General features: G+C 36.2%; 1 protein-coding gene across 1 annotated transcript; it reads right to left on the reverse strand.

Annotated features, from left to right (window-relative positions):
- Positions 1-199: 199 nt before the first annotated feature.
- ak5l (adenylate kinase 5, like) lies at positions 200-25,795 on the reverse strand. Its single transcript, NM_001017540.2, has 8 exons — positions 25,469-25,795; positions 11,900-12,086; positions 9,888-10,061; positions 7,210-7,382; positions 5,020-5,133; positions 3,632-3,823; positions 645-731; positions 200-565 (listed from the first exon to the last, which is right to left on the reverse strand). Exons 1-8 carry the CDS (start codon positions 25,526-25,528, stop codon positions 545-547), a joined length of 1,008 nt encoding a protein of 335 aa, NP_001017540.1. The 5' UTR covers positions 25,529-25,795; the 3' UTR covers positions 200-544.
- Between the last annotated feature and the right edge of the window lie 28 nt (positions 25,796-25,823).

Below are 25,823 nucleotides of genomic sequence, written 5' to 3' on the forward strand. Positions count from 1 at the left end.
TAAATGACAGAATTTTCATTTTTTTTTGGATGAACTATCCCTTTAAGATGAAAAAAAAATGTCTTTGTAAGATAATCATTTAATCCATTTAATGTTTTTTTTTTTTTTTTTTTTTTTTTTTTTTTAGGAATAGTGAGGTTATTTATTTTAAAACATCCATTTATTGTATTCGATACTGATATTGTATTATACTTTTTTATTTTTTTGCACTATTTCTGGCTTGAGCTCCAAATATACATGAATAAAGTGAAACAACAATAAAGTGGAATGACATTCAAATTCAGAAACAGCTCATTTTGGGGAAAAAAAAGTTATTAAAATTATATTAAATTACTTGAAAAGTTTTACAGAGAAAATTCACAGTGCAATACAAATATAGGCAACAACGTAAGTTTAAATGATGTACATTTCCTTCACCCTGTGTCCTTGGTCCTCGACTTTGACCCTGAAGTTTATGTATGAAGAAAACACATTTGGCAGGCTGATTTGAAATCATGTTGATTTTAACGGCAGCAGCCATTGGTTTGGATGTTAACACGTCCATCTAAAGATCCTCAGTGCCGCTCTGTAGGAGGAAAATAAGCTTTATGAAGTGAAAACCGATTTCTGAAACTCAATGTGTACAACTTTCATTCAAAACCTACTGCATTTGTGCTGCTAGGGAACAATCTCTCCTTCACGATGGCACTAATGTCCGTGAAAATGTCATCCTCTTCTCGATCGGCATCGACCTGACCAGGCAGAGTGAGGCAAGAATTGGGTTTCATAACATAAAAGTAGACGTAATATAAACTTGCTTAATTCAACGATTGAACTAGTCAGCACATAACATCTTTCACAATACCTTATTCACTTAATGAATTATACATACATTTTCCTCACTCTTTTTTTATATATAACCAAGGACAATTGGTAACACTTTATAATGAGGTTGTATTAGTTAGTTAGTTAGTTAGTTAGTTAGTTAGTTAGTTAGTTAATGCATGAACAATACATTTGTTACAGTATTTGTTCACGTTAGTTCATGTTAACTCACAGTGCATTAACTAATGTTAACGTGCATGGCTTTGGATTTTAATAAATGTTTAACTATGATTAATAAATTATGTACATATATTGTTCTTATTTATTTTATGTTAGTAAATACATTAACTCATGAAACCTTATTGTAAAGTGTGAATGGAAAGTTATAATAAAAAATGTATGTTTTCTAAGCATTTAAGATCGCTAGTGAACTGAGGTATGTAATAACGTAAAGGTGCAGTGTGTAAGTTTGACACCCAGTGGTTGAACTAGGTATTGCACTTCATGATCATGCAAGCGCATGTTGCCAGATTGAGGACACCAACGGGAGTGTGCCCTGCTCTCACTATCAAGCCTAAAGGCTGATTTAAGACATGTTCTAAATAAAAGCAAGGGTGCGCGATAGAAGAAATATTTTCCATATTAAAAGGAGTTTTTGTCCTAACCAACACCTGAAATTTATATTTTAGAAACGGCTTCTAATTCTTGCAGCTGAACAACAGAAAACTGACAATGATTGCCTCAGGTACAGCTCATGTGCTTTTTTTGGGTGTTAAATGCTACTAATATGGGTTTGGATGCCATTTAACATGAAATTTATTGCCATGCTACTGAAAGCAGCAGCAGATAGTTCACCTCTGATCTTGTAAATAAATTCAACCGTTTGAAACTGAACTTCAAAACTGTGACTTAGTGGAAGCCAAACACATATTAGTGATTCAGCATCTACATTTAATAATGTTAAAGAGGTTTAATATGTATTAATTGGATTATAAACCTTACAATTTCGTTGGAGTGCAGTGGGTGCACTACTCTGTGCTTTTGAAAGACTGTATTTGGATTTCTGTCATGTTTCGTCTGGTGCAAACAGCTAAAATTCTTATCACTGCAAATCACGACATGTAGCGTGTTGTTAGGACACGGAGTTACAATGTAACCTGCTCACCTAATGTTTACGCTCATAATATTTATATTATTTGTTAATTTTAAAAACAAATGTGGAACTCTGAATCTGCGTCTCATTTTGGAGTCTGCTACTGTCCACCGGAGGTCGCATTTCAGCCACAGGCACATACTTTAAGAACCTGTCTGACTGATTGAATGAAAAATGTGGTTTTCCAACAAGGCAACCCGAGAGCTGAAATATAATTGGCTAAACTGGCAGTAAGCTGGGTAAAAAAAAAAACAAAGACAGTTGTTCCGGCACATAACACACATTTTTAAAGCAGAAAATCTGACTTCAGCATTGTTTTTCAGATAAAAAAAGAATGCTTACTTAGCATGTTGTTGTAAATATCTGCAAACACATTATGGTATTTTTATACTTTAGAAGCGCCAAAAACTTACAACACCTTTAAATATATTTTTCTGCACAACAACAATAATGCACCTAATGACTCATGTGCAATGCATCTTTATTGATGCTTTTTACTGCACTTTTTAAATATTAATTACTACATGCATAAAAACAAAACACTATCATCAGCAAAACCGGCTTAAACCACTTTACTGCAAAGCAATTACTGTACACTATCAAATTATAAGTGTCACTTGGTGAATCTAGTTAATAAACTCCCAGCAATACAATTATTGATTTTTTTCAACACATTCTAACTTCTGACTTGTCACATAATGACACTCGGTCAGGACCCCTACATGTCTCCTTGTGACATTTTTAGGTATCCCTTTTAGAACAGTTTTATATTCTTTGATGCTTTTGGCCATTCTCATTATGCGTTCTATCAAATAGTTTGTGTGCATTTGTAAAATATGAATGATTTTATAAAATGCGTGCTTTCAAAAATATGTTGGTCCGCTATATCCTGTGCTTTATATTGACAAATTAATGGGTTGAGTGCAAGGAGCTGGGTTATGTGCTCGTAAATGTGTTTGTAGTGTAATGAAAGTAAAATAGTTTTGACCGTTCACTTTAGAAAAACTCAAAACCTCAATAAGTAATGATAGATATCCTTAAGGTTTTAACGGTATTACTATTTTTATCGATACGACTTATCGTTTCAGTACTTTAACGGTTCTCTTATCGGTACTTTTTGTAGTGTTTTTTTAAAAAATAAATAAATAAAATTGAACAGAATTAACAACAATTTATTTTATTATTACATTTTTAACCCTTTGATACACAAGCTATAAAATAGATATAAAAAATAAACTTAGACGGGTCACTTTAAACCCATGTAGTACATCAAAGGGTTAATGTAAAATAAAGCAAAACCAATAATTGTAAAAAAAAAAAAAAAAAAACTTCATGAGTTGCAAAATGCAGTTAAATAATTAGATAATATTTATGATTTTTTATGAGCACATTCACATAAATATGACTCAGATGCCAAATGTACTAATGAAGGTTGCTAATTATGATATTGATGGTAAACTCGGACCCAAACGATCCTTTCAAAGTGCAAAAGGGTAATGCAATATGCTTTATTTATTTCTTTAATCAATCTTATTACAATTTAAAAACATTTTCATGCTACTACACCAGTTATTGACTCATCCTTGTTAGAAATAAAGATCCAGTAATGTAATAATGATTGGTGAAGCAAGCATACTAAGATAAAAAAATAATTAAAATTTAAAAAACTCTTACCCGTACAATAAGTCCTCTCTCCTGATAGTACTTGGCTATGAGATTGATATTGTGTTTGAAAGTGTCCAGTCTCTTCTCAATAGCATGAGAATTGTCGTCAGGACGGCCCTGCTGAGATGCTCTTTTCTCTAAACGCTGCCGAAGCTGCTGATTGGAGCAGGCCAGCAAAATCACCAAGTCTGGAGACCCAATCTGAGGAAATATCAAAACAACACTAATGGCTATCCAAACTTGTGCTTATATTTGAGGGAGCACACATTTAAAGTGGTGTCCAAAACCATAGCGGGCATTCAGAACAACATTCAATCAATCTCATAATGCTCTCCGACAATGACTGTACAGCCAATGTACACTCATCAGCTAGAAAATACACAAAATGCGATGCGAGAGTTTGCGCGCCAAATTAATTTTTACATCTGACCACAAGATGGCGTCCAAAAAGCTTCTACAATCCTGTCACTAATACCAGCAGCACTTTGGGCTTGGCCATGGTGAAGAGTTTGGAATCTGATTGATTTATTATCAGCTGCCTTAATTAATTGTTAGTAAAGGTGTGACAAGACACCTACTCCACAAGACGAGACACAAGATTGGGTTCATGAGAACGAGACGAGATTTTTTACCAATTTTAGGGAGTCTTTTATTCAACCAGAAAAAAAAAATTACAAATACAAATACTATTTATGTGCCTTTTAAAATCAACTTGTTATGCATGATATTTTACTTTTATTTTAATGAATTCTATGCAGTAAAGAACAAGAACACACACACACACACACACACACACACACACCGAACACAGATATAAATATATCTATACATACATACAAAAATACAGTTGAAGTCAGAATTATTAGCCCCCCTGAATTATTAGACCCCCTGTTTATTTTTCCTCCAATTTCTGTTTAACAGAGAGAAGATTTCAACACATTTCTGATCATAATAGTTTTAATAACCCATAATTCTAATAACTGATTTCTTTTATCTTTGCCATGATGACAGTAAATAATATTTTACTAGATATTTTTCAAGACACTTCTATACAGTTTAAAGTGACATTTAAAGACTTAAATAAGTTAATTAGGTTAACTAGGCAGGTTAGGGTAATTAGGCAAGTTATTGTATAATGATGGTTTGTTCTGTAGACAGTCGAAAAAAATTAGCTTAAAGGGGCTAATAATTTTGTCCTTAAAATGGTTTTTAAAAAATTAAAAACTTTTATTCTAGCCGAAATAAAACAAATAAGACTTTCTCCAGAAGAATAAATATTATCAGAGATACTGTGAAAATTTCCTTGCTCTGTTAAACATAATTTGTGAAATATTTAAAAAATAAAATAAAAATTAAAGGGGGTGAATAATTCTGACTTTAACATGATGAAATCTGACCTGCTCCTCAAAAGTGAACGCCTGTGAGATCTCTCTAGGAAAACCATCCACAATGAATCCTTTAGCATCCTGTTTCTTGATGAACTGTTGTTTTAGCTCTTCAATAGTCGTCTCCTACAGGAAACCATGCCAGAACAAGACAATGAAAACGAACAAGAGGTGAACTGCATAAAAGATTTATCAAAAATACACTAATAAAGTGAAATATTTTATTAATAATATAGAAATATAGTTTAATTCTGTAATGTCTTAAAGGTTTAGTTCATCCAAAAATGTTGTTATACTCATCCTCATGCTATTTTAATCCCCTGAGACTTTCGTTCTTCGTCCGAACATGAATAAATATATTTTAGTTGAAGTCTGGTGGTCACAAGTCCAGAAAAGGAATCAAAATATTGTCGAAACATTCCATCTAACAACTTATAAACTTAAAAAAAATAATAATAATAATTGGTGTGCCAAAAAAGCTGTAAATACTCTGTTTACCTAGTGCAGTACTACAAGGAGTATGATGTATTGCCATTGGAGTAAGCAGCTAAGGTTAATTTAGTGAATAAAAATGAAAACTAAGACTATTACTTAGACCAAAAGTAAAAGTATTGATCAAAAGACATTTTCATTAACTAAAATGAAACAATAAAAATCCCTAAAATGAAAAACTAAAACTTGCTGAAACTGAACAATCACTTAAACATGAACTGAAATTAAATAGTAATTCGCAAAAATGATTATAGTTTTGTTTTTTATTAATAAGCACTCATTGTGTTGCTAAAATAAAAACTAAACTATTGATGAAATTATCTAAAATTACAATGAAATGTACGGCAAATTTAAAAATAGTATTAAAACTAAATTGAGCTGAGTCGAAAGGCAAAGCTCTCGATTTACCGGTCAATCTATGTTCCTACTCTCACCTATGGTCGTGAGCTTTGGGTCTTAACCGAAAGGACAAGATCTCAGATGTCAGATGAAGTCAGCTGAGGTGACTCGGGCATCTGTTTCGGATGCCTTCTGGACACCTACCAGGACACGCTGGAGGGACTATGTCTCTCGGCTGGCCTGGGAAAGCCTCGGGATCCTTCCAGAGAAGCTGGAGGAAGTGTCTGGGAAGAGGGAAGTCTGGGGTTCTCTCCTAACACTGCTGCCCCGGTCCCGGAAAGGTGGCAGAAAATTAATGAATGAATTAATATATTAACCTAATCAACAGTGCTATGCGTACCATGATCTAATATGGAAGACATTAGTAAACAAAGTAGTTTTTAACTTTTTTTTTGTTCTTGGAGCTTCATTTGATTACAGTAGAACTACTCACGTCACATGGAATGTTTAGACAATGTTATTTTTGTTCCTTTCTAGGACATTATTGTCTATAGAGGGTCAGAGAGCTCTCGGATTTCATCTAAAATAAATTTTTTTGTGTTCTGAAAGTGAACCAAACCTCAGGGGTTTGGAAGGACATCAGGGTGAGTGATTAATAACAGAATTTTCTTTTTTTTATAAACTAAACCTTTAAAGGTGAACTATTATGCCTTTTTTTACAAGATGTTAAATAAGTCTTCGGTGTCCCTATAGAATGTGTAAGCTGCATCCCAAAAAAAACACAAATAAAGTTTGATGAAGCTGCTCCTTTTAGACTTTGATCCTAATTGTGCCATTTTGGTGACTGGCACTTTAAATTCAAATGAGATCGTGTTCTTTTCAAAAGAGGGTGGAGCTACAAATGCCTATGTGTCAGCATTATGGCAGATTTAAAAACAAGACTAACGTCCTATTAAAATGAGGTAGAGATCATCACTAATGGTCGAAACGTTCTCTAATGCACAAAGGGGGGATGTCAATCAGTGTTTCTTCTGACTGTTTTTATCAAGTGTGATAAAAAATTTTTATCAATGCATTTTTACCACTAGAAGCTGATTATATTCACAGATTATTGCCACACAACAGTGTTTTAACACCTTAAAAAAGTGATTTTCTTGCATAATAGGCCCCCTTTAAAACTTTAATGCAGTCTTGTGATGGCAAAGCTGAATTGTGCTGAATATTTGTATAGAAGCCATAGCATTCTTTGATGAATAGCAAGATCAAAAGAACAGCGTTTTATTTGATGTCTGATGTCAGTCTTGATAACTCAGCAGCTGTAAATACACCATATCTGTGAAATGTACACAGTTGTTGGTCAAAGTGCCAAACCTGAGGTGCCAGTTCTCCATTGGCAATGATTTGGGCAATCAGCTCCCATTTCCGGTCACTGGGCGCATGATGAAGCAACTGATTCCTTAAAATCTCCCCAACAGACACATGCTCGAAATCATAGCGCAGTGCGATTTTAGCTGTCTGAGTGCCCTTCCCACTGCCTGGTCCACCTGGAAAATATCATGGCAAATCCCACTTTACATCACAGAAACGGCACAATCGAAATGCTAATTTCTAATTAATTAAGGTCAGGCTCTAGTGAATTTCCTTTCATTTAGCTCAAAGAGTTTTAGAATATGATGAATTTAGAGTAGTATCAGATGCCTGAGACTGACCAGCACCAGTTTTTTTGGGAAAAATGAAAAATAAAAACAAATTAGTCTCTGAAAATTTGGTCTTTATCAGTTCAATCAATTAAATTTTATCTTGTTTTCAGCTGCATTGTACTACACTCAAAAATAATGTTTGCTAGTTGTTCAAACTACTTATTAAAAACAAGCTGAATCATCACAATTGTAAGATATTGGGAGACAACCTAGCTGTTTTATGTTTAATCCACTTAAATTAAAATATTAATAATAATTAGGTTAACTTAATTTGAGTTCAAGAAATTGCACTGCAAAAATGCTTTTCTTACTTAGATTTTTTGTCTTGTTTCTAGTCCAAATACCTAAAAATTCTTATATCAAGAAGCATTTGCGAGGCAAGCAAAAGATATTGTCTTGTTTTCAGAAATAATATGGCAATATTAAGTGGGTTTTTCCTTAAAACAAGCAAAATAATCTGCCAATGGGGTAAGCAAAATAATCTTGTTTTTCTTTTTGACAAAAGATTAGTTTTTTTACCCCATTGGCAGATTATTTAGCTTGTTTTAAGGAAACACTGCACTTAATATTGCCATATTATTTCTGAAAACGAGACAAAATCTTTTGCTTGCCTTGAAAATTCTTCTTGATTTTAGAATTTTTAGATTTTGGACTAGAAACAAGACAAAAAACTAAGAAAAATCAGTTTTTGCAGTGTGTGTGGAACCCTGCAATTTTTTACAATGTAGAAACAAGTGATGGCTGCAACCCACACTTAAAATACATAACCTTAGGTACGTCTGCTTGCAGTTTTTGTTTTTGCAAATCCACCAGAAGCCTCTGTATACTCTTTTTGATTATCACAAATTTCTCTTGCGCATCCTCTTTTCGCATAAATCCACCAGAGGGAGCAATATACTCTTCATTTAAGCTGCTTTTTTCTTTATTAATGTACACAGAGCACCCCATATTAACAAGAAAAAACTGAATTGTTGACATTTTTGGTGATTTATTAAAAAAGAAAATATTACATGGCCATCCTAGGTATTTAGAGTGAAAAATTTAAGGGGGTCTGAATACTTTCTGTACTATTTCAGCACATTGCTCATCTTGGACATTTTGTTATGTTTAAATATTGCAGTCTTTCCTTAATATCATGTACTTTTTATGCTTATAAAAAGACAAAACTGCATACCATTTCACTAATTAGATCTTGGATCAAATGCTCTTGTTTTGATCCGATTTTTAATAAAATTGCTAAAATTGCAATACTGATAAAATATTATGATTAGAAGCATTATTGCTTAGTTTTAATGTACAACTTTAATTCTGCTCCAGTTTCCCCCACAGTTCAAAGAGATGCCCCAAAGCATAAATGTGAATTGAATGAAACTAAAATTGGCTGTAGTGAGTTAAAGGGTGTGTATGGGTGTTTGCCAGTGTTGGGTTGTAGCTGGAAGGGTGTCCACTGCGTGAAACATACTGTATATTGGATAAGTTGGTGGTTCATTCTGCTGTGGCAACCCCTAATTAATAAAGGGACTAAGTTGAAAGGAAACAAATGAATGAATTTTATTTCTTACCCTGCTTAAAAATCCAGCTTAAACCAGCCTACGATGGTTGGCTGGTTTTAGCTGGTCGACCAGCCTGGTTTTTGAGGGGTTTTGACCATTTCCAGGCTTGTTTTCTAGCCATTTGCAGCCTGGTCTTAGCTGATCAGGCTGGAAGATGACCAGCTATAACTAGCTTGACCAGCCAAAACCAGCTATGTCCAGCTTAAACCAGGCTGGTTGGTTTTAGCTGGTCATTTTCCAGCCTGACCAGCTAAGACTAGGCTGGAAATGGCTGGAAACCAGCTTGGAAATGGCCAAAAGCCCTCTAAAACCAGGCTGGTCGACCAGCTAAAACCAGCCAACCAGCTTAGGCAGGTTTAAGCTGGATTTTTCAGCAGGGTTATCAGGTTTTTCTTAATAGGGCATATTACCCCAATAATGGAGCACAGGGACTTTTAATTTTCAGTAAGCCAGCTCAGGCACTTCTAGTGAACCATCATACCATTATAAAACCGACACTTTTAAGATCTGCTTTTTTAAATATCAATGATTTAAACAGACTTTCATCTCGTTTTACATTTGAACAACTAAATGAATGCTTAATTCTATTTAACAGACAATATTTAAATGAATTTACTTTACTGATGCTGTAAAATTAACCTCATGAAATTGAAAATAGTCACATCAACCTATCCCTGGAAGTTTAATGGTGGCTGAAAGACACCTGCCGTGCTTATAGCCCATTCTAATCAGATTATTGTTGATGCTTTATATACACTTTAACTAAACATTTCAAGAAAAGCATTGTTAAGTGCACCTATAATGAAGATGATGTGCGGTCGTGGTTTCGAAGGGTCAAAGACGTCGTACTCCTGTATGAGCCCGGAGGACTCAGTCATGTCTGAGTCACTTTCGATGGAGAACTGAGCCTGGATTGGAGGCAGTCGGTCATATCGGCGGTAAGGCCCGGGTCCAGGACCAGGACCACCATCTGAGGAGGAAGACAGATTACATTCATCAGTTCTTGGTTAATAGTAAGCCACACAATACTATATGGTTACAGTTAAACCTCCGTTATTGAAATTTATGGGACATTTTCAAATACTCAAACCCTCTTTAACCATCATAATTAGCTCTTAATTTCACACCCCAAATAATTGTTTCTGAAGAGTATTTTTTCTACAAAAAGAATCAGTAAATTATATTATTTATCACATATTGGAAATGTACAAATTAATATAAAGTATAATGCATACTGAATGGCTACTTTTCATGAATTTTAATAGTTTGTAATATGTACACACACACACACACACAAATATAAACACATATACAAAAATATTAGGTTTTTCTTAAGGGTCTAGCCAGAGTCCTGACTTAAATCCAGTTGAGATCTGTGGAGGGAGTTAAGGATCAGGGTGATGTCAAGGAGGCTCATCGCTAAAGATAAATTGGCAAAAATACCAGTGAAGATACAGTATGCAAAAAACGGGTCAGCATTTTTAAGAAGTGTTCTGTAACAGCCAATAAATGTTTTTCTATTGATTAGTGAAAAGGGTATGAATGATATTGGACATGGCGCCTTTTGTCCAAAGGTAAATAAAAGCTGACAGTTTTTTTTTCCACAATGATGCCTCTTGTACATCATCATACACATCATTATCTAGCTTATAAAGTATAAAGATTAAAAATGACTGTTAGTTTTTTTAGAGCTGGACTGTGGTCCTTAACATCACCTCTTAATTTGTCATCAAAAACTAGTTTTCTAAATATTCATGACATTATTGTTTTTTGTATATAAACTTTTGTTACACTGTGATATTTTAGTTGGTTTCTCGTGATATAAATACAGTTGAAGTCAGAATTATTAGCCCTGCTTTGATTTTATTTTATTTTTTTTTTATATTTCCCAAATGATGTTTAACAGAGGAAGGACATTTTCACAGTATATCTGATAATATTTTTTCTTCTGGAGATTGTCTTGTTTGTTTTATTTCGGCAAGAATAAAAGCAGTTTTTTTTTAAAACCCTTTTAAAGACAAAATCATTAGCCCCTTTAAGCCATTTTTTTTTAAGTCTACAGAACAAACCATCGCTATACAATAACTTGCCTAATTACCCCAACCTTAACCTAATTAACCTAGTTAAGTCTTTAAATGTCAGTTTAAGTTGTATAGAAGTGTCTTGAAAAATATCTAGTAAAATATTATTTACTGTCATCATGGCAAAGATAAAATAAATAAAAAAATAAATAAAAAAAAGAGATGAGTTATTAAATCTATTATGTTTAGAAATGTGTTGAAACAATCTTCTCTCCATTAAACAGAAATTGGAGGAAGAAACAAACTGAGGGCTAATATTTCATGGGACTAATAAATCTGACTTCAACTGTATATGATAGTTAGATGATTCAATATAAAACTAAATAAATAAAAATAACTAAATAAGACTTAAAGAGATTTTGTGTTGAACACAAAAAGAAGAAATGTTGAAGAAAGCTGGAAACCTGTAACCATTGACTTCCAGAGTATTTGATTTTGCTACTATGGAAGTCAATGGTTACAGGTTTCCAACATTTTCCAGAATATCTTCTTTTCTCTTCGACAGAAAAAGAAACTCATTGATGTTTGCAACCACTTGAGGGAGAATAAATAATGAGTAAATTCCCTTTTTTCCCTTTAATTGAAGCTGTATTAGACTTTTATTGTTTAAATATATTTAAACCTTTTTATCTTTGACCCTTATAAATCACACACAACTAACAATTTATTTATAATTTTTTTTTTTTTAGCAAGCTAAGATGAAGTACTTTCGCACAGGCTTAGTTACCGAGTTTGCAGGGAGCTTTCTTCCCCTGTGCCGGAGTGATTGGCGGAAGAGGTTTTCGATCAGGTGTAATGAAAGTATCCCAGACCACACATTCAGGACCCCCGAGGTCTCGTGTTTTCTGCAGGCAAATCTCCAAGAATGCTAAAGGGTCCTCGGGTTTGTGGTACATCAGTCCTGTTAACATGCTCTGTAACATGAGACAATTTTTGTTATGAAATGCATATAATGCTGATAAGATACACAGATTACTTGTATTACGAGTGTTATAATTACAGTACAGCTATGTAAATTAGTTCCTGCATCACATGTCAATGTTTTATAGAATATTACACAATTATAAGTTGAAGATTAGAAGCCCTATCATACACCCGGCGCAATGCGGCACAAGGCATAACGCAAATGTTGTTTGCTAGTTTTTAAGCTTGAAGCAAGCGTTTTTTGACGTGTTGCACTGCGCTGTTTAAATAGCAAATGCATTTGCGCTCATATGTGCGCCCATAGGTCTAAAAAAAAGGTGTGTTAATGCGCATTGCTATTTTGGGGATCTAAAATACACTGTTCAATAGACTAGCTTAGAGGAGGTCTAAAGCGCATTAGTTGTGCGCAGGGCCGGCGCGTCCATAGAGGCGACTTAGGCGGCCACCTAGGGTGGCAGTATAGAGAGGGCGGCATTCGCAACACCCCCCTTACCACCCGCGTCCTCAGTTATGTCTGCGACACCTCTCTCACCACCCACGTCCTCAGATATATTCGCGCATAGGCGACAGAATAGAGAGGGCAGCGTCAGTGAGCGACACCTCCATCAGCGCCTGCTTGTCCTCAGTTATATCTGCGCATAGGGCGGCAGAATAGAGGTCCGCGACACCCGCGCGTCCTCAGTTATATCCGGGCATAGTGCGGCAGAATAGAGGTCCGCAACACCCGCGCGTCCTCAGTTATTTCCCCGCATAGGGCGGCAGAATAGAGGTCCGCGACACCCGCGCGTCCTCAGTTATTTCCGCGCATAGGGCGGCAGAATAGAGAGAGCAGCGTCGGCGACACCTCCCTCCCTCCCTTAGCACCCGCGCGTCCTCAGTTATATCTGCGCATAGGGCGGCAGAATAGAGGTCCGCAACACCCGCGCGTCCTCAGTTATATCTGCGCATAGGGCGGCAGAATAGAGGTCCGCGACACCCGCGCGTCCTCAGTTATTTCCGCGCATAGGGCGGCAGAATAGAGAGAGCAGCGTCGGCGACACCTCCCTCCCTCCCTTAGCACCCGCGCGTCCTCAGTTATATCTGCGCATAGGGCGGCAGAATAGAGGTCCGCAACACCCGCACGTCCTCAGTTATATCTGCGCATAGGGCGGCAGAATAGAGGTCCGCAACACCCGCGCGTCCTCAGTTATATCTGCGCATAGGGCGGCAGAATAGAGGTCCGCAACACCCGCGCGTCCTCAGTTATATCTGCGCATAGGGCGGCAGAATAGAGGTCCGCAACACCCGCGCGTCCTCAGTTATATCTGCGCATAGGGCGGCAGAATAGAGGTCCGCAACACCCGCGCGTCCTCAGTTATATCTGCGCATAGGGCGGCAGAATAGAGGTCCGCGACACCTCATTTTATTTTCATAACTGGTCACTTTCGTTTTCACATTGGGGTTGAGGGCGGCGTGATCGTCCTCAGCCTAGAGCGGCAGTTCAGCTTGCTCCGGCCCTGGTTGTGTGCCTCACTTAAACATTGCTTAATACACACAGGATTTACAGCAATATGGAAATATCATTACAAATGAAAAAACAATTAAAGAAATAAAATAATACAAAAATTATTATTTTCTACATAAATATAAAAATCACTGCCTCCATGCCTTCTTCATCTCGGGGGCTTTTTTCAGTTTATTCAGGACTTGCTTTTGTATAATATTATTATTAATAGTAGTATTATTTATTGTATGCTTATTTATATTTGTTTAATTAAAAACAAGCTTAGATTTGTCCACCTGTCAGGTTTTGGACCATATTAGGCACAGCATGTGTGTTTGGATATAAATCAGTTTTTGACCACACTTCATTATTATTGTTCATTTATTTGTTTGCTGAAAATTAGAACTGAATTTAAAATTAGTTTTGAAACAAATCTTTGTGATTAACATACAAAATTGATTATGTAGGCTAATGGATGTCTGTGCGTACAACATGTTTCCTTATCCACAGAAGAGAGTGAAAGTAAAGAATGAGGAGGCTCATCTCTCATTCTCACGCTGTAGATGCTCTGTTTAACTGTTTTCTTGCTAGTGAAGCGTCCAGTTTTTCCACTTACAAAGTCTGCCATCTAAATAGCAAATGCGCTATGGCGTGACGTAACTGACTCTTAAAGGGAATGAGAGACGAGACTGATTGGTTTATTCTCAAAACACACCTACAGTATAACTCATTAGGAGAATAAGCTCAACCCTGTTAGACCATGCGCCGCGGCGCAAAGTGGATTTTTCCATCCTTAAAATAGCAAAAGTGGATTCGGACATGCCCTAAATGCTTTTGCGCTCTGGACTTTGCGCCAAGATTGTTAAAATAGAACCCTAGATAATGTAAGTTAAAGAGGACCTATTATGTAAAAATTACTTTTATAAGGGGTTTAAACACAGTTGTGTGGCAACAGTCTGTCAATATAACCAGATCAAATAGTAAAAATGTATTAATTCTATTTTTAATAATCACATTTGATAAAAACAGTCAGAAGATACACTTTGGTTGACATTTTTCCTTTTGTACGTGTCATCAGTAGGAGAAAGCCCCACCCGTTAGTGACATCTTCCCCTCATTAGCATATGCTGTTAGTCTTGTTTTTAAATCTGCCACAATGCTGACACACAGGCATTTGTAGCTCCGCCCTCTTTTGAAAAAAAAACACAATCTCATTTCAATTTAAAGTGACAGTCACCAAAATGTTTTAACACATTATTTGTAGAGTATTTTGAGCTGAAACTTCAAATACACACTCTAGGCACATCAGAGACTTACTTTATATCTTGTAAAAAAAAAAAAAGGTCACCTTAAATGTATTTAATAATACAAACAAACAATGAATACATTTATTACAGTATTCATTCATCTTTGTTAGGATTAATGGAAAAAAAAGTAATTCATTGTAAGTTCTTATTAACTTGTTAAGCATGTTGGTTTTAATAATGCTTTATGAATGTTGAACATTGATTAATAAATGTACAATTATTGTTTATTTTTAATTCATGTAGATTACAACATTAACTAAATGCAACTAATTGAACTGAGCTAAATTGAACTGAACTTAAACTCTACAAACTGAACTACGCTGTTTCAATTGACTATGATCTTTTATGTGAAGCTGCTTTTCTACACTGTAAAAGCGCTATACAAATAAAGGTGAATTGAAATAGATTGAATAACGTGTGACCAAAAATATGTACACTCACCAGCCAGTTTATTAGGTACACCTTTCCAACTGCTCATTAGCGCAAATTTCTAATCAGCCAATCACATGGCAGCAACACAATGCATTTAGGCTTGTAGACATGGTCAAGATGATCTGCTGCAGTTCAAACCGAGCATCAGAATGGGGAGGAAAGGTTATTTAATGTAGCATGGTTGTTAGTGCCAGACGGGCTGGTCTGAGTATTTCAGAAACTGCTGATTTACTGGGATTTTCAAGCACAACCATCTCTAGGTTTGACAAAGAATGGTCAGAAAAAGAAAAAATATCTAGTGGCAGTTCTGTGGGTGCAAACGCGTTGTTAGGTCAGAGGAGAATGTCTAGACTGGCTTGAGCTGATAGAGAGGCAACAGTAACTTAAATAACCACTCAAAGAGCATCTCTGAATGCACAACACATCGAACCTTGAGGCAGATGGGCTACAGCAGCAGACACCACACCGGATGCTACTTCTGTCAGATAAGAACAGGAAACTGAGGCTAAAATTCACACAGGCTCACCAAAATTTGACAATAGAAGATTGGAAAAACGTTGCCTGGTCTGATGAGTTTTGATTTTTGCTGCGACATTAAGATGGTAGGGTCCGAATTTGGCGTCAACAACAAGAAAGCATGGATCTATCCTGCCGACAAATCTGCAGCAAAAGGGGGTCCAACCCAGTACTAGTAAGGTGTAACTAATTTAGTGGCCGATGAGTGAATATTATCATTTTCTTGCCATGTTGTCCTAAAAAGTTTATGTTTAAGGTAAGCATTTCTTCCAAAACTATTGATAAAGGTTCATTCCACCGTGGAGACCCCTGATAAATAAGGGACTAAGCCGAAGGAAAACGAATGTACCTGAATTCTTACCAAATAGCTATGCACATCGCATTTTTCCAATATCTTGCAGCCCTACCGCCAACTATTCCAGCATGTTTTACACAGCGGATGCTCTTCCAGCCACAACCCAGTACTGGGAAACACCCATACACTCTAGCATTCACACACACTCATACTCTATGGGCAATTTTGTTTACCCAATTTACCTATACAGTAGCACCTGTATGTCTTTGGACTGTGGAGTAAACCGGAGCACTCGGAGGAAACCCACGCCAACATGGGGAGAACATGAAAACTCCACACAGAAATGCCAACCTGCCCATTAAGGACTCGAACCAGAGACCTTCTTGCTGTAAGAAGGTCTAACCGAAAATGACGAAAGTGCTAACCGCTGAGCCATGTAAACTGTGAAACCTCTGACTTCTGAAATATTATTTTTTTTTCCTGTTTATTTGCCTCAAGAGCACATTTCATTTAATAGTCAAACCGAGAGATTTCTGGATGGCAAAAGAAAGTGAATAACATCAAGGGGGAGAGAATAATAATTGCAAATTGTTGTTCTATTCATCCCACACGTGTTAGCAGTTCATACTCCGGGCCTTTTTAGAGGGACGTGGAATGGAAAACCGGAGCCCTAAATAATCAGCTGTTTTCTTCTTTTGATGCAAATAAATCTGCTTGAGAATTTACATCTCAATCCTCACGGGTATCAAACAGCTAAAGACACATTCAGCTGCAGAATAAAGGAACAGTGTCCGAAGAGAAACAAAACAAAGGCCTGGATTTGCTACAGGGTTCAGTTTATTTGTAGACCACAGCATTTTCGAGGATTAATGCAGAGAAATAGCATTAAAAACACTGTCTGCTACTGTTCCCTTAAAGATGTAGAGTGTAATTTTTTTGGTTGATAAAATCAGATGTCAGTGATGACCACAAAGGTTTTCATTAGGCCTACACATATAACGTCTCAGCATCGATATCGCAAAATACATAATAGTCATGCAATGTGGAATCAGGACTATAGCTGATCAGGTACAACAGTTCAACACACATGAGAACTTTGCAGTCAATTCAGTTTAACCTTAATAAAGTGAAAGTTTATCAATTACTCGTGTTTTTAAGTCCTGTGTAAACATTTTAAGCGAGTTTAAAGCATTTGGGCTCAAGGAATTATTACCTTTGTATCTTTAACAAAGATTAATCGTATTTAGTTATTCACTTAATAAAGAATATACAGCTTTTGGCATTTACATTTGATTATTTTATTTCTGTACCTGTATACTTTTAGACTCCTTTATTTGTATTTTTGCTCTACTTTATTTTCTCTCTGCCTGTATTTTTTTTAATTATATTTTCTGCATTCTACAAGTTGTCAAGTTATCTTGTGAAAAATTGCAATACATAAAATATCGCAATGTACGTTTTTTTCAATATCAAGCAGCCCTAGTTTTCATAGCCAAACTCGCAATGGTCAAGTTCTAAAAGTGATTTTAATTTAGACAAGTAATTTAGGCATTTAGAAAATGCTCGCAGATTTTAAGAAGGGATGCACCGAAAGGTTGTTTTTTTTTTGGCCAATATTGTTTTTAACAAAAAAACTTTTTGACAGTTCCGATACCAATACAGTTTACTTGTAAAATGTAAAAAAAAATCACATATATATATATATATATATATATATATATATATATTAGGGGTACAATGATTCAATCTACTCAAAGTTCGGTATGTATCACGGTTTTAGGGTCACGATTTCAGAACACCCAGCAGAAGCGCAACTGAAGTAACAGAGCTGCGCAAAATCCACAGTCTGTATGTCCGGGTCTATATAGGATGCTTCTGGGTCTTGACACAGACCCCGATCCGCCTGTTAGAGCCACTGATCTACGCTATCTTTGCAACAACAAAAAAAAATCAGCATTCGTTATTTTTTTGTCTCTGTATAAACTTACATTGAGCGCTTGTTTAAAAACTGAGGCAATCTGCTGTGTTTTGGCCTCACCTGCGCTTTTGGCTTTATCTACTTCATTTACCATGCTTAACTCTCAGAAACTCAATACACACACTGGCCAGTGTTGCCAGATTGTAAATTTCAAATTATCATACCAGAACCTCAAAATTATCATATTTAGAAGAAAATCACCGTACACGACTCAAACGGAGAGTATACAGCTTTTATCTAGACAAATAGCGTTTTGACACAATGTGCAAATCACCACAATACGTAAATAACAAAAAACAAAACTAACGTTAGGTGTACCTTAGTGGGAAGGTTCAAACTCCACCTCTGAGACTCTGTCCTGCATGTATTGTCAGCCGGATTCATTTTGCGGTACAAATTGGATGCCATTACGGACTGCAACATAGTGGTGGTTGGCTTGAAAGCAGTGCACCCTCCCGAATTTTTAACACACACTGAGGTGTGCACGAGCCCATTCAGGGTATCTATCATGAGCCGATTTCGTGACTTTGTTTTGATGAGATTAACTTTGGAAAAACACACTCACACTCCACATTCTCCTCACAGACAGTAGACAAAAGATATAAGTATAGAAGTCCTAAGATTACACTGAAATTCATTTCAAATACCATAAAATTCTGAAATTATCTTACATTATAGGATTTTTTACATTAATGATCGTACAGAGGTTGAAATTTTGTAAGTCTGGCAACACTGACACCAACACATAAGGAAAAAGGATGTCAATAAGTGATTTACATACTAAGAGGTGATTGGACAGGTCCTCACACATGCAATGCATGTGAAAAGTAATCAAAAGCACAAAGGTGGACATTTTTTGCAAACCAATATTTATAATGCATTTTCTGAACCGCGGATCACAGGGCTGAACCGTGGAAGGACAACGGTACAATATGATTTTTTACAGAGAACGGTTGCATATATATATATATATATATATATATATATATATATATATATATATATATATATATATATATATATATATATATTATAATTTATATAATTTAATTTATTTAGTTAACCATGTTTCAACACATTTTATGTTCAATTAATATTTTTTATATTTTGTATTCATATTTAATGAATCATTGTAGTCAGTAGAATTGATGTCAAATGCGATGACTAGAAAAATGAAATAAAACAATTAAGGCAACATTTTTTTTTTTTTGGCTGTGTACTATACAGAACTAGCTATTTTCCCCCCTTAAATTAATATTTACTAAACATACCTTTGACCAAAATTTATATCCAGCCTGATCTCACGAGGAAACGTATTTTACGTTTTTTTCAGTTTAGTGGCTAATTGTACGAATTCGTACGAGTTCAGTGAAATGTACGATTTTAAAAAGAAGGCGTGGCAACCAACCCAACCCCAAACCCCAACCGTCATTGGGTGGTGAGCAAATCGTACTAAATTGTATGAATTAGATCGTCCGAATTCATACGAATTAGCCACTAAATCAAAAAGTTTCGAATTGCTGTGAGATTGCATTGGTATTTCAGGAATTTTGCTGCTATATCCTGATATATTACAGCGACCTATTAATATTGAATCATATTCTCTCAAAATAAAATCTATTAATTTTAAATGAACTCTATGAAGCTATACTTTTTGCTAATCATCCAACGTATCAAAATGGTTCATGGGTTTTGTTGTACACCATCTGGTACACACCTCCTGTCATCTAAAACATAGTTTGCATGCTTTTAGCAAGAAAAAAAGGCTTTCAGTGTCATTCTGAAAAAGGTCACCTTCAGGTCATAAGTGTTTTCCTTTGAAATGTTTATTGATTTTTATTAAGTCAATGTAAAAATAACTTACATAAGATATAAATAAATATAACCTAAATAAAAAGAAATAATAATTAAAAAGTGCAGTGTGTATAAAATATCATAAAATATATCATAAAATCCGACAAGTAAAACTACCGAGCTGGTTATAAAGCATCGGCTTAATAGGGTTTTTTTTGGAAAATGTTGTGACAAAATCTATATCAATTTTATCTACTCTACTGTAAGTAGTCTGCTATGTCTGCAATAAAAGCTGTGCACCAAATAGCATCCACTCAGCCTTTCTTCTCAGGTATGAACTCCCTATTCTCATATATCATATTATATGAGCCATAAAAGCCTGATATATTGATATGATACTCAACAAAAAATACACATGCAGCAGTTTCTTTTAGAGCTTTTCTAAAGGTTGCATAAACTCTTTCCTTTACAAAAACTGATTTAACCACATTTCTATATTTAAACACCATTAGCTATATTTGACAAAAAAACATTTCATACATCATATGACATGCTTAATTTGATCAATTCTGATTATTTAAATAGTTAATATTTTTAAGTGCTAAAGTTAATGTTAAAGTTAATGTTTAATGGTGACCAAAGAGACTGCAGCTCAGCATTTATAAGTACACCTCTTACAAATCTATATTTTAAATTAATATTTTTAATAGAAAGCTACTGTATACAATATTATATTTTGAATGTACATTAAATTGGTCAGTACTCTAGCCAAATCTGGGGCTTATGTTACAAAATTACTTACGATAATTGTCCAAAGACAAGTACACCCAAATTTATGTTATAGAAAATATAAAATACAATTTTTAAAAAAGGGGAACAATCAAGAGAAGCAAAAAAAAAAATAATTTGTTAAGATTTTGCAGATTGTCATTTATTTTTGCAATATTTTAATTTAATTTTATCTTTCAATTTCTAAATAAGTATATCTGTTTAATAAACCGGTTTTGTTTAAATGCACCCAAAATACATCGCCTATATTCAATGAGAAATGGATCAAAATATTCATTTTCAAAATGGGGTGTACTCAATTATGCTGAGCACTGTACACAAAACACATATGGATCTATTTGTTTTACATAGTGTAGATTTAAAAAAGTAAATATTGTTAACAATGATCTGATGACCACATAAAAATATGGATATAATTTGAAATCATGTGAAAACCATCCATCATCTGTATCACTTATAAAAAAGCTTTTTTTTTTTTTCTTTTTTTGGCATCGGTGATTTAAAAAAAGAAACTTTCTTTACAGTGGAAAAATAAATCCTAACACCTATACACACTCTTTCACACACATACACTACGGCCAATTTAGCTTATTCAATTCACCTATAGTGCATGTCTTTGGACTGTGGGGGAAACCGTAGCACCTGGAGGAAACCCACGCCAACACAGGGTGAACAAACTCCACCCAGAAATGCTAACTGACCCGGCCGGGGCTCGAACCAGCAACCTTCTTGCTGTGAGGCGATCGTGTTCAGGGCTGATAGTGGAAAAAATTCCTGAGCCTGAACTTTTTTTCCTTGCCCCTGAGGTGAGTAGGGGTGGGTATGCAACGCACTTTTAACACATAACTTGTGGGCCCCTGGGCCCAAATATATTAACAGCCTATGTGTAACCCTGATCATCATTATTGTCAAGTGGCTCTTTTTAGACACATGCCAGTAATGTCAGTGACACATGCCAGTGTCAGTGATCTTGTGACATGTGCCAGTAGGTGTCAGTATAAGCACGTTATAAGCACATTAATCTTGACTTTTATATGACTACGAATACATAAAATAAATGCTTTTAAATTAAAACATCGTGGAGTAGCTCAGCAAATAAACTAACTTGCGACGCGATAAATTAGGTTAAAAGTCGCGTAATGATTAAATATGGTTTTGCTCGTGTTAATTAATGTCATAAGCTTCGCCGGGTGTCGATGTCACTGCAGTGACATGCAGCGCGACACTCTGAGAAACACAGGTCACTACACATGCCACTAGCGAGTGACACATGACAGTGGAAAACCGGACGTGCCACCGGAATGTGCCAGTGTCATCTGTACGTCAGATGTCGTGTCACTCCATGTTAAAACTGCTACTGTGAATCCGCGTTCAAGCGCACACAATAAGCTAAAATTCGCCCCAAGCACCCGCAAAAACAAATAACAATGAATGTGTCGAGGAAAGTGTAAGGACATATCTTAATTATTTATTAATAAACTTATTCTGAGTCAGTGTCACAAAGATCCTGACTGGCAATCTCCTCTTGGACTCGCCTTTAGAAATTCATCTTTACGGATTACATGAAGGACTTTTTTTGTTTTCGATTTGTTTTATTTCGTTAAGTAATAATTTAAAGCTTTCTATAAATATATTTATTATGTCTGTGAGGCATATACATTTTGCTTCATTTTGTTAAGCGCTCCTGTTCAAAAACCAGACGACAGAAAGCGCATAGTTTTGGTTTTCTTTATGTTATAAAAATCGCTGTAACGTTTTTAGATGTATTACTCGTACTTAGTGAGCAAAAATGACGGATAACTTTAAATTGCTCCCACTGAAAAAATGCAAGTGATTGCTCTGGCGCCTCAATGTCCTGCAAGCTTTTTATAAGCAAACTATGCGCCTAATAGCACACATTCTTTAACGTATAAGCTACCATTGTTTTATACTTGAACTGTTTTATATCTTTTATTTTAGCCAAGTCGTGATGATCTGAGAAGGCAAACTGATCAAACAGACAATGATGGTCTTCCGCTGGGCGCTGTTCGTTAAAAAACCTTAATTTTAACGAATAAAAAATGCTCCAAACGTTTTTCTAAATAAGCTGAATAAAAAACGAAACTAAATATAAACACTTTGCCATTAGGCTACATACAAAACTGAACTATTTCATAGCTGAAACACTAAGTTGTTTAAGGAGAAGGGGGAAATATATTTTTGTCCCGTCTATTGCTTCACCGTTATTTCGAGAATAAACCCAGCGTAAATATGCAGATGTCATTCCCAAAACATATCAGCGTATATGTGCCGAAAACGAAAGTTTCATACAAATTCTGAATGGATTATAGCCTGGAAAGTGCAAAGCACGCTCCTCTTATTATCACTAAAAAGCGTCACTAATCATAGTTCATAGAGATCTCACAAAGATCCGTTATAATTTATAAAGCTCTCTAAATTACACAATGAATCTTTTATTTACATGGCGTCATACACTCAAAAGATGATTCACGAGCACACAAAATGGCACTTAATAAAAACCAATCCGGCGCTTTCAGCAGTGAGTGAATTCTGTGAATCTAGAGAAATGACAGATCAATATCTGTGAACCTGATTTTTTTTTTCCCCGCAGCCACAGTACGCCGGAAATCCGGCGTGGTGCCGGAACGCTATCACCCCTGCGTGTTACCCAGTGGTTAAGAAATGCAATCCAAACAAAAATTTTCTCTGTGGGGTAGTTAAAGGGACAAAAAAGGAAAATATATGAACCTAAAAAAACACATATGCAGAAAATAGTTTTAGATCTTGATTAAATGTTGCATAAACACTTTCATTTACTGATTTTTTTCCGGCTATATTTTATAACATGGTAAATTCTGATTATTTAATTCTTTTTAAATAATGTTTAATGGTGACCACTGAGACTGACATACACTAAGTGAAGTTAATTTATAAACTAATTTCGAGAGGATCACATACTTATGAGTGACTTGGCTGGCCACGCAGCGTATGATTCGCCAATCCGACGATTCCTGACTTAGTATAAACAACCAAAGCACCTTTCCTTAGACATCTTCGTCTTGAAGAATCCCCCCTTCCACCCCCTCTCCTCCTCTTTTTCCTCTATAGGGCAGCACGGCAGCCCAGTGGCTAGCACTGTTGTCTCACAGTGTAACGGAGGCCAGCTAGTGAGTGCTGTGCAGGTAAATATCACTCCTCTGACCTCTAAGGCAGGTCGCACACCAAGCGCCGCTCGGCGAAATGTCTATGGGGGTGAGTGTAACAGAGGCCAGCTAGTAAGTGCTGTGCTGGTAAATCTCACTCCTCTGACCTCTAAAGGTGCTCTAGCGACAGACGCTAGAGGCCATGGTCTTTAGCCTCCTTGTTAGAGCAACCGACTCCCATGTGGAACGTCACCGGTTCGATACCACTCGGAGCGGGTTGGGTGTTAAAGGACTGGCGGGGTTACAACAGCAAGAATGTCTCTGGTTCGGGTCTTTACCCAGCCAGCTGACATTTCTATGTGGAGTTCATGTTCTCCTAGTGCTCACGTGGGTTTTCTCCGGTTTCACAGTCCAAAACATGAGACATAAGTAAATCGACTAAACCAAATCAGTACCATAGACGTATTTCACCAGCAGCATACCCTCATAGCAATCCTAAGCAGCGGGGGGAGTTCTCAAGATCTACCTGAGCTCAAACTCCCCTCTCGCCCTGCAAACGGGAGGGAGCACCTAGCTCGAGGATCTTATGAGTTTAGGGCTCTCTCTCGGGACAGCATGCCAAACAAGCTTTACCACCAATCAATCTTGAAACACATAGAAAGAACACAAAGCAGAAACACACTAAACACAAATGACCTTTAAGTTTTTTTTTTTTTTTTTTTTTACAGTGGAAAAAGTTTCCCTAAGATTTTTCAATTCACAAAAAAGTATCTTGCTTTATTATTTGTCCATTGAAAGCTTTATTAAAATGACTATTCTCTGTCAAAACCTCTTTATTTTAAAAAAGCACAGGGTTATTTTTAGTACAGCCACCAATGGGTGAGTTTTAAAGATGTATATCTAGAGTTATGAACCTAAACCTGCATGTTTGCATTCCCCAGAAAACTGCGTGTTCGGGCACATGCAAGAAGGATATGACTGTTTCAGTCCTCATCTACCCCCTTCTCCATTGCCCACATTTCCTAAGATGAGTCACATAAAGTAAATATAAAGTACAAAGCTGTTGCCTTGGTGACAGCCAAAGCGTTGATGTGCCGAAACTCATGTTTACAATGTGAGCAGCTGTGTCTAACACATATTGATGAAGTGCACCTATATTTAGGTCAATCTGGAGATGGAAAGCAGCTCAGAAGTGTGTGCCATGTCCGTCCACGGTGTTTTGTATGCCACTGCACAAGCACAAGCACTTGTTGATGCTGTCTGAGGACAATCTGACAAGCTCAAGACCCTCGCTTTGCCATCACAGCAGCCTTCTTGAGGATCACCATAGAGACACCTTCAAGTATCTAATTTACCATGTAATTGTGCATGCTAAATAGATGCAGACTTTCTGATGGATTCATGCAGTGAGCTCACATCTGATGTGCATATATAGATCCTTAAAGACTATTAACAGCAGAAAATTGTATTGTTTTAAACTCTGAGAAGTAAACTGGTAGGTGCATAATAATAAAGCATGTGCTCACCTTGAAAACACAGCCCGTGTAATACCAGATGTTTACAGATGTGTCATTCCTTTCTCGGATACATTAATGCTACACGGTTTATGTACGGATGGAAAAGGCTGATTCTTACCTCAAAAAGGTGTGGGATCTGTCGTTTGGAGAGGTAATCCTTGGCGTCGTTTGTGTTCATTCTTTTGGCTTCTCCAGTCCAGAGCAGTGTTTGTAAGTCAGTGGAGCAGCAGCTGTGTGTGCGTGTGCGTGTGCGTGTGTGTGTGCGCGCTCAACTGTTGCGTTTCACCCTCAGAGCAGCTGCTGTCGTACACCATCACATTGGCTTGTTTCTCCGCTGTTTTGACGCCGATGACCTCCAGGCGATGTTTCTATTCAACAGTTGTTAGTCACGCTCATGAATGCCGAGTTCAAAGTGACCCTCAGCCACGCGTAATCACGAATAATCGACTTGTCTCGAGTATATTTTGGTTTTG

Source organism: Danio rerio, chromosome 5, assembly GCF_052040795.2.
Source record: "Danio rerio strain M-AB ecotype USA chromosome 5, GRCz13ab, whole genome shotgun sequence".
Classification (NCBI taxonomy): domain Eukaryota; kingdom Metazoa; phylum Chordata; class Actinopteri; order Cypriniformes; family Danionidae; genus Danio; species Danio rerio.

Coding starts and splice junctions, on each gene's coding strand:
- ak5l (NM_001017540.2), bottom strand. CDS start 25,528: ATGAACACAAACGACGCCAAGGATTACCTCTCCAAACGACAGATCCCA. Junction 732..3,631: donor AGAGAGGACTTATTGTACGG/GTAAGAGTTTTT, acceptor CTGCCTGGTCAG/GTCGATGCCGATCGAGAAGA. Junction 566..644: donor TCCCTAGCAGCACAAATGCA/GTAGGTTTTGAA, acceptor TTCCTCCTACAG/AGCGGCACTGAGGATCTTTA.